This window comes from Helianthus annuus, chromosome 6 (assembly GCF_002127325.2).
Source record: "Helianthus annuus cultivar XRQ/B chromosome 6, HanXRQr2.0-SUNRISE, whole genome shotgun sequence".
In the NCBI taxonomy this organism is placed as follows: domain Eukaryota; kingdom Viridiplantae; phylum Streptophyta; class Magnoliopsida; order Asterales; family Asteraceae; genus Helianthus; species Helianthus annuus.
Genome location: NC_035438.2, coordinates 47,787,724 through 47,797,087, shown reverse-complemented (window position 1 = coordinate 47,797,087; position 9,364 = coordinate 47,787,724). Strand labels below are relative to the sequence as shown.

The window sequence follows — 9,364 nt, the reverse complement described above, 5'->3', positions numbered from 1 at the left end:
ACTATCAAAACCTAATTTTGTTAGGTTGCATTGTGGCCATATATCCACATATCTTCACTTCCACTATCTGTTGGTTTTGCAGTGAGTCAGTGACAAATAATATAAGCCAAGGTCAGTCACTATCCAAGGTTGTTTTGTTTTTAACACTATCGAATTCACCCATGGTCAATTGCAAATGGCACTATCAAGAATTAAAAGTAGAGACGGAGTAAAACTACTAATTCTAGATAGAGATGGTAAAGTTATGAATAAAAGATGTAATGTTGTATACAAATAAATATATAGATATTTATGAATTATGTTAATATTTTTTGGATTCAAATTATTTTCGGTAATGTGCGAATTATAATTGTAACTTTTTATTTCTCTTTAAATGTAATGTAATACGTAAATACAATAATAAGTATTATATAATATATTTATTTTTTTATTATTTTTAAGGAAAATTTGATTACATGCTTCTCTGATGAATTTTATAATACTAACATACATTATCTTTATATTAATTCATTTATGTCAATTTGGTGTATACGTATCTCTGTCTTGGGTTTACATTTACAAGAAATATTTATTATAAAGTTTAAATTGTTCAACTCGTATGACACACGGGAACCTAGTATTATTATATTTCTAAACTTTGTTATTATGTAAAACCATGTGTTTGGTTCACATTTTTTTACATATTTTAATTTAATGGGTTGTTATGGTTCATATGAAATGTGAGCATGTTTAATTATTTCACACACTGTTGATTTAACAGCCAATCATGCCCCACAACAGGTGGATTAAACGTATAATGTCCATGCTAAAATATGATTATATGAATAATTAATTGATGAATTCATATTATCCAATGAGATTGGAGTCAGAAACTAGAAAGTTATATTTTCCTTAAATTTAACTACCAAAACACTGTTTTTTTTTTTTTAACGGCCGACAGAAATTATTTTATTAAATTGTAGCAAGATGCTACCCGCCAAATATACAAATTACAAGAAACCAACACCACGAACCACGTACTATTACATAAAGCTAGACACTAAAAAGCAAACTGACTCCAATCCCTCCATGTCAATGACACCATTTTTACCCTATTTTTAACCAAAACACTATTCTAAAAAATATTTTTGAAATTACCCACTTTAATAAATAAGTTTTCTAACTGAAAAAAAAACCTGGCAAACAAAGGGGGTTACAACGTCATTCTTATTGTAATCAAGCATTAAATGTGTACTAAAAAGGGTAAAGATACATGAGATCATGGGATAACACATATTTACTAAATAGTTTTAGTTGACTTACTATTTATTTATGTATGATTAATATATGAAGTATAATAAGTACAAAATTATCATTATTGTGATAATATGATTTTGAGTGAATTGAATCAAACCGTATGAGACATGACACTTTATTTCTAGGCCACGTGACATTCTAATCACGCTAGAAGGCGTGATACAATGTTGCACCTTGGTCACATGTGGAACACAAAGATAGTATAGCATGGCCCACGAGAGTAAGCCCTAGACATGAGTGGAGTTACGCCTCCTCTTCTTTCCCCATGCAACAGTAATTAACAAAATGTATAAATAAGTTGTTAAAGACGATTAAAAAAAAAGTAAGCCCTAGACATGAGTGGAGTTACGCCTCCTCCTCTTTCCCCATGCAACAGTAATTAACAAAATATATAAATAAGTTGTTAAAGACGATAAAAAAAAGAATATGATTTTGTATTTTCTTAACCCATTTGTTTACTCGCCTTTTATTTTTTACCTTTCAAAAAATGCAAACAATCCTCTCCTATATTCTTTTTTTTTCTTTACTTTTGCAAAAAAAAAAAAAAAAAAAAAAATTGAATAAACAATCCGAACAAATAATTTTCAAAATGTTGCATATCCTTTTTGACTCTTGGAATTCAAATAATTTATTTAAACCCAAATCGACATTAACTTTTGGCTAATTTGGTCAAACCCAAAAATAGAGGACCAATAATCGGTCAACCGAGGCGATGCCAAACTAAGAACATCAAAACCACTTATAACTGAGCCACTACAGCAATACATTTAATTGGTGAAAGATCGCGTTTGAAGTTATTAACAATCGTCGTTATTTTTTACTTTTACAAAAAAGAAAAAAAGGTAAATTGTATTACTTTTTGGTAACAATGATAACCATAAGGCCATAATAACATTTGGTGAATTGATAATACCAAATTAGTTAATAATGTTTTTAGATGACCAATTATACTTCCATGAGGTTGAAAATGAGGAAATGTAGCTCAAATTTTGATATTTACATACCAAACGAGAGAACTCAACCCAAAAGAATACCAAACGAGAGAACTCAACCCAAAAGACTAGTCTGGTGGGTGAGAGAGTCCATTTGGTATATAAACCCCACATCTGTTGCCCATACAACCGATGTGATATAAACCCCACATCCTGTTGCCCATACAACCGATGTGGGACAAGTCTCATACCTTGCAATGGTATTAGTCCATAACAGTGATTCTGAAACCATATTCTATAATGAAGTGGCCAAACTTCTAATGCTATTATTTTGGAACATTGTATTACATAATCAGTCAAACAAAACTGTTTAGAAATACAACCATTTGGTTTAAGTTGTCAAACAAACAAGCTTATGACTTGTCCACCAACAACATTCATCAACATAATCCGAGCCAAACGCAAATTACACTGGAAATGTTCTGTAACTAACAACTAAACTTGATGCACAAAATGTGGTGTCAATTTGTTATCTTGATATGTTTAGAACTGAAATTGCATCTCAGCCGAATATCCCAAAGCGTCTAGATGACCAGCCATGGCCTTGTTCATTGGTGGTGGCCCGCATCTTAGAACCTGCATGCTCGACAATGTTATTCATCTTTTATATCACAGACGTGTTTGGTTTCACTACGCATTCCCAAACACCCTCTTAACTTTCCTGTAAAATATCTTTATACGTTGAAAACATGTTTGAAGCATACCTTAATATCGGCTGCGGGTGCAGGGCAATGGGTTTGGATCATTTCTTTCGATACAAAACCAACACCACCTGTCCATTCCTCTGGTGGCTGCAAAAGTATATACAATAAATTGTAACACAGATATATATATATACACACACACACACACACACACACATATATGTGTATGAAGACCCCAATGAAAAACAAGCACATATAATAGCAAACAGTTATCAATTTTATCTAAATACCTGATTCAATACATAGTACACATGGAACCTGTCAGGGTAATTAGTTGCAAGTCCATCGATTTCTTCCTGAAAATAATCAAACAAGTCGATAACATTAATAAACTTTGATACTTAATATGAACCACTCATGCAGTAATAATCTAAATACAGACGTAAAAAAACATAATTACTATTTACCTTAAGAAGGATGTCTTCATATGTGACATTAGCATAGATGAGATGCACCTGGGTCATGTCTTTTGGGTTTTCTAGTATAGCTCTAGCAACCTAAATAAAAATCACAAAATAAATAAATAACGCGATGCTGCCTCGTATACAACGAGCTTGTTTAAACTTCATAAGATTGACAAATAAATAAATACCTGAAACATTGGAGTGATCCCGGAGCCCCCAGCAAGCATTCCGAAAGCTCTCACCTGACCAGGTTGATACCTAAAACGCCCCTGGAATCATAAAAGTTTTTAGTTTTGTTTTCAGTTTTAAACAAACTATAATTATTGGGAAGTGCATGTACCTTAGGTCCCCTTACGGGCAAATAGTCACCTTCACGCATCTCTCTGAAGTGATGAGACATCCGACCTTGTGGGTACATCTATATATACATCAAAATTAACCATTTATACTCGAATATTAAATATGAATATATCAAATAGATGTAAAATGCATGCAACGAATTTGAACTTTGATGTGTACCTTAATAACCAACTCAAAATATCCCACATCAGTGTCCAAGGTGGTTGGAGTGTATGGCTTAATAACCTCTTCCCCTTGACTGTCTTTACCCCTGAAGTAGAACAAAAGGTAAACGATAAGAAAAACAAACACATTAATGTTTTTCAGTTGGGTACTTGTAGAAAGCAGATAGCAAAGCTTAAATACTAGGGCTGCAAACGAACCGAACGTTCAGTGAACAGTTCGTGAACCGTTCGGCGGGAAGTTCGTTTGTGTTCGTTCGTTTAATAAATGAACGAACACGAACAAGAAATTCCGTTTCTTTAGTTAAATGAGCGAACATCATCACAGACCGCTTCGTTCATTCGTTTGTGTTCGTTTGTTTAATAAATGAATGAACACGAACAAGAAATTCGGTTTCTTTAGTTAAATGAACGAACATGATGACCGCATTCGTTTATTTATGTCCGTGAACGTTCGATGGCGTGTTCATTTGTGTTCGATAGTTCGTTAGTGTTTTTAAATTTTATGTTTTATTTAGATACTTCAAAATTCCGGCAAATAAAATAGTTAATAAGTATCTGTGTTTGTGTTCGTTTGTTTTCATTTGTGTTCATGAACATTAGTCTGTGTTTATGAACGTCCGTATGCGTTTGTTACCTAAATTTAACAAACGGACACGAACAAGAACACGTTCATTTCCGTAACATACGAACATGAACAAGGTCTTGTTCGTGTTCATGTTCGCTCAGTTTGTTTGCAGCCCTACACCCCCACTAAAGAACACTAAAGATTAAAGCTTTTGACTTTTGAAGTCACGTATAGTACTTCGTGAAATTTATTTTGAATTTTTGATCATCTGTTTCCCTACGATCTTGGAACTCACATCAATTGTAAGTAAAAAAAATACACGTTATACATTAGGGGTGAAACGTGAAAGTGTGCAGAGGATTGATATAGATATATCAGTTAAGAAAAAAGCAATATAAAATACACCTGCAACTTATGTGTTGGCCAATAGGAAGGCCCAGCACCGAAGTAGGTGTAGGAAGAGCAAATCTGAACTTGGCCACATTATGGCTAAGCTGCGTGCGCTTCACAAGCTTGAATTCCTTAAAATTTTCAGGATCTATGCTTCCAACTGACAACACAGCAATATTTTCTCTTCAGTTTTATGAAATTAAGAAATCGCTGGAAATTATAATTCAGGATATATAAGTCTTATGAGCTAAGTTGTTTGAAACAGAATAATACTATAACAGAAAAGGGTGAATGAGGAAAAACTCGTTGAAGTTGTCATATGATAGACCTTTGGTTTTCTTTGAGGAATAAAAGTAGGCTGCGGTGGCGACCACAGCAAGAACGGCAACAGCAAGGCCGACCTGAATCTCCTTTGCTTCCAAAAAGTCCATTGCTGTAGGATGAGTAAAAAATTAGATGATTTTTCTTATATACTGAGGTTGATCTTATTTGAAAGCTAGTTGCCAAAAAACAGAATCATAATGGTAAGGTAATAGACTAATAGGCACAAGCGGTTTCAAGAGAATCATAAGAAAAGTGTGTTCTTTGTGCCGCTTTTTGTCCAGAAGCATTTCTAAACTATTTGGAAATATGTGTATAAAAAATTAAATAATTGTCAATACATGATAACAACCAATGAAAGGATCTACTGTAGTTATAAATTATGTGATGCAAGATTATAATTTACGGTTAAGCTATTAAATAAGCTTGTAAATTATGATATACAAATTGCTTATAGTCTAAGGTAGTGTTCGTTTCACATAATGGAATGGAATCTTGATGGAATTGGAATGTTGTTTTCACTCCTTATTTTGTTGGTTTCAACAAGAAAATGAATTGGAATTGAACAACAACAAAAGGAAGGGAATCTATATTCCAATTCCGTCCAAATTTCATTCCATTTTGCAAAACAAACACACCTAAATTACAAATCAAATTTCAATTTCTGCGCCAGTTCCATTACAATCCATGAAACGAACACTTTATAAAGGTTTTCTTTTGTACAGTAGTTTTTTTTTCAAAACCAAATAAGTGTGTATGATGTTGAGTGTTGAGTGAATTTTCTTCTATGCATGATCTATATGTGTCTCCTTCCGCATTTGTGCTAAGCAATTGGAGTACAGAACACAAAATGTTCCCAACATATGAACCAACATTTCCATCAATTCTATTTCGCACGAATCCCCTCTTCTACCCTTCTAGTGACAATAAGAATCCAAAACACAAGTCAACAGTCCAATATAACTCACCATCTACGATCCTACAGTACTGAAAATCACTCACCATTACCAATATAACTCCATCAAAAGTCCACTTTTAAGTTGTAATTTTAGAAAACTAGTTTCAAATTCGAATTGATATGAATGGATACTGAAGCAAGTTTTGAACTAGTTTGATGAAACGTGTAGTTTTAACAATAGTACTCCCTCAAAAGACAACAGTCCACTTTCAAGTTGTAATTATAGAAATTCAAACAAGTAACTTCAAATTTGAATATTTATGAATGGATCCAGTTATTCACCTAAGACACTTTCAAGTTGTAATTATAGAAATTCAAACAACTGAATTGATATAAATGGATCTAGTGAAGCAAGTTTTGACCTAGTTTAACAACAATACAAGTAGTTTAACAATCCAGTCAACTTTCTTCGTTCACAAAGGAAAATGTGAAGGTTTTTAGTGGCGGATGAAAGTATATACAAATCGAAAGAAGAATGTAGCAAAGCTTCCATAGCGCAATAATGCATTTCAAACAAACACCATTTCATGCAACAGAAATCAAAAGGACAAACAAATTACTACTGTACGGATCCGATTTGATAGAAAACAGATTAAAATGAGGAAATTCTTGCAACATAATTCACTTAATGACATAAAAGTTGAAATAAAAATGGCTTTACCTCGAACTTATCGGAAGACGAGAGACAAAATCTGAAGGAGAAGAAGAAGAGAAAAACAAAATCAGGAAGGAAGAAAGTCGATGTAGATATGTGAATGAAATAGAGGTTGAAAAGTACAGAAATGGAAGATACCCGAGGGGGTGGTAGGTAGGTAGGTAGGGATTAGGGCGTTAGATTAGATGAAGAAGCAAGCAGGTTTCTGATAGCAATGAATCCAAACCCACTCACACGGAGTGACACTGACGGCCGACGGGGGATTTAATATATTTTTTCAAAAGAGTAAATTACGATTTTGACCCTTGTGGTTATATCACTTTTACCATATTAGCTTAAAATAAGATTTTTTTTAACATATGTGCCACCATGGTTTCTATAACTAACTATTTTGGCCCCTAACACTAACCCCATCCATTTAGTTGGTTAAAAACTTGTCATGTGCCCCTCACATGAGGAGCATTTATGGCAAAATGACAAAAATACCCTTCTGTTAAAAAAACTATATATTTTATTATAAATAACAAAAAAAGAAATATCTCTCTCATCCTTTCTCCCTTTACCTCCGTCTATCAACACCCAACACCAGCCATCGTAATCAACACCACCAACGATTGAGACCCACCACACCTTTACAATTTCACATCCCTGTTTCGAAATCAGAAATACCCACTTGACAATTTTGTTCTTATTTGCTGTAAAAAGGCCTGATTTTCGTCATTTGTTACCAAGATTTCACAGCAAATGAAAACCCCAAAACACAAAGCTTCTTCATTATCTTTAAGAAAGCCAACTGATTCAGGAACCTGGTTTCATCAAAAGCAAGATAAAAGTCAGTTATATTTTGGAGCCAAATGTCTAGTTAAAAACATGACAACAATTTTACACACTCCCATCAACTGGTTTCATCAAAAGCAAGATAAAATTCAGTTATACCTAATCGAGTTCCCGCTTCATTCCCGGCGATTCTACACCACCATGTCTCCGACGGCGAAGTTCGAATCTGACGGTGACAAAGGATGAGACTCGAATCTGACGGTGACAAGGATGAAACCCAAGAAGAACGTCCGGTGGATATGGACTCCGTTCAAACATCCGACGACGATTAACACATCGATGATCGATTCCGTTCAAACATCCGGCGACGATTGAAACAGCGATGATGGTGGTCAGGTCAGGTATGTGTGGCACGATGGTTGTCAGATTTGGTGGGTCAGTTGGAGTTGGGGGTGTATGGTGGTGGTTTAACGAATCTGAATCACCCAGATCTGTTAATGTTTGATTCAAATCAGATTTTATGGGTTCTTGAAGATGATGATATGTTCTTGAAGATTTGGGTTAGAAGATGATGATGTGCAGATGATAATTATTGTTTTATTTTTTATAAAGTCAGTAAAAGTAAATGGGGGGATCACCAATTTACCCATCATGTGCATGTCATGTGACTAATAATTAACCAGAGTTTGGGTTGAGTTAGACTCAGGGGCCAAAATACTTAGTTATAGAGACCATGGGGGCACATATGGGCACATATGTTAAAAAATCATATTTTAGGCTAATATAGTAAAAGTGATATAACCACAGGGGCCAAAAACGTAATTTACTATTTTCAAAATTAGCGTTATATATTTTTTTTTCAAGTAAAATGCACGGATAGTCCCTGTGGTTTGGTGAAATTTCACCTTTAGTCCTTAACTTTTCAAAATTACACTCTTAGTCCCTGTGGTTTGACAAGTTGTTATTCGGATAGTCTCCAAAGCAGATGAAGGTTACTCTGATAGTCCCTGTGGTTTGACAAGTTGTTACTCGGATAGTCCCTGTGGTTTGACAAGTTGTTACTCGGATAGTCCCTGTGGTTTGACAAGTTGTTACTCGGATAGTCCTTGTCATTTCACACCCACTTAACCAGAAAAACTAACCTCCATCCGCTTTGAGGACTATGCGAGTAATAACTTGTCAAACCACAGGGACTATCCGTGCATTTTACTCTATTTTTTCCTTCATAATAATTTAAGAGTTAATTGCTCGGATGGTCCCTGTGGTTTCAAGTTTTTTCACGTTTAGTCCCCACCTTTTGAAAATAGCAGGTATGATCCCTGTGGTTTGTCATTTTGTTACTCGGATAGTCCCCGAGTAGATGTCAGTTAGTTTGAAAATAGCAGGTATGCTCCCTATGGTTTGTCATTTTGTTACTCGGATAGTCCCCAGAGTAAATGTTGGGGGACTATCCGAGTAACAAAATGACAAACCATAGGGAGCATACATGCTATTTTCAAAAGGTGGGGACTAAATGTGAAAAAACATGAAACCACAGGGACCATCCGAGCAATTAACTCATAATTTAATATATTTTTTTCAAAATTAGTGTTATATATAGAGGCCGGTAAACGTACAATAGGGCTTATCATACGAGCATATGCGATGCTTTTTCAACGTGCGATCTCACGTTTATCCCATGCGAATTCATCATCTACACACCCCATCAGGGGCGCAGGATTTAAGGGGCGGGAAGGGGCGCTCGACCCCCCAAACTTTTCGGTCAGTAGTGTTATATA

General features: G+C 34.7%; 1 protein-coding gene across 2 annotated transcripts; it reads right to left on the bottom strand.

Moving 5' to 3' along the window:
* Nucleotides 1–2,531: 2,531 nt before the first annotated feature.
* Nucleotides 2,532–7,048, bottom strand: LOC110865438 (NADH--cytochrome b5 reductase 1). Of its 2 annotated transcripts, none has more exons than XM_022114679.2 (11): nt 6,948–7,048; nt 6,816–6,846; nt 5,204–5,308; nt 4,891–5,035; nt 3,916–4,006; nt 3,737–3,814; nt 3,585–3,665; nt 3,400–3,489; nt 3,223–3,288; nt 2,993–3,079; nt 2,532–2,864 (listed from the first exon to the last, which is right to left on the bottom strand). In XM_022114679.2, the coding sequence occupies exons 3-11, from the start codon at nt 5,304–5,306 to the stop codon at nt 2,772–2,774; spliced, it is 834 nt and encodes a 277-aa protein (XP_021970371.1). In that variant the 5' UTR covers nt 5,307–5,308; nt 6,816–6,846; nt 6,948–7,048; the 3' UTR covers nt 2,532–2,771. The 2 variants fall into 2 exon arrangements, with proteins under 2 accessions (XP_021970371.1, XP_035830462.1); XM_035974569.1 differs by having other exon boundaries at nt 6,933–7,045.
* Nucleotides 7,049–9,364: the final 2,316 nt, after the last annotated feature.

What these genes read in the sequence shown, in the direction of transcription:
- LOC110865438 (XM_022114679.2), bottom strand. Translation starts at nt 5,306, where the DNA reads ATGGACTTTTTGGAAGCAAAGGAGATTCAGGTCGGCCTTGCTGTTGCC. An exon ending in GGATCACTCCAATGTTTCAG is followed by an intron (nt 3,490 to 3,584) that starts GTATTTATTTAT and finishes ATTTTTATTTAG; the next exon opens with GTTGCTAGAGCTATACTAGA. An exon ending in ATGAAGACATCCTTCTTAAG is followed by an intron (nt 3,289 to 3,399) that starts GTAAATAGTAAT and finishes GATTATTTTCAG; the next exon opens with GAAGAAATCGATGGACTTGC.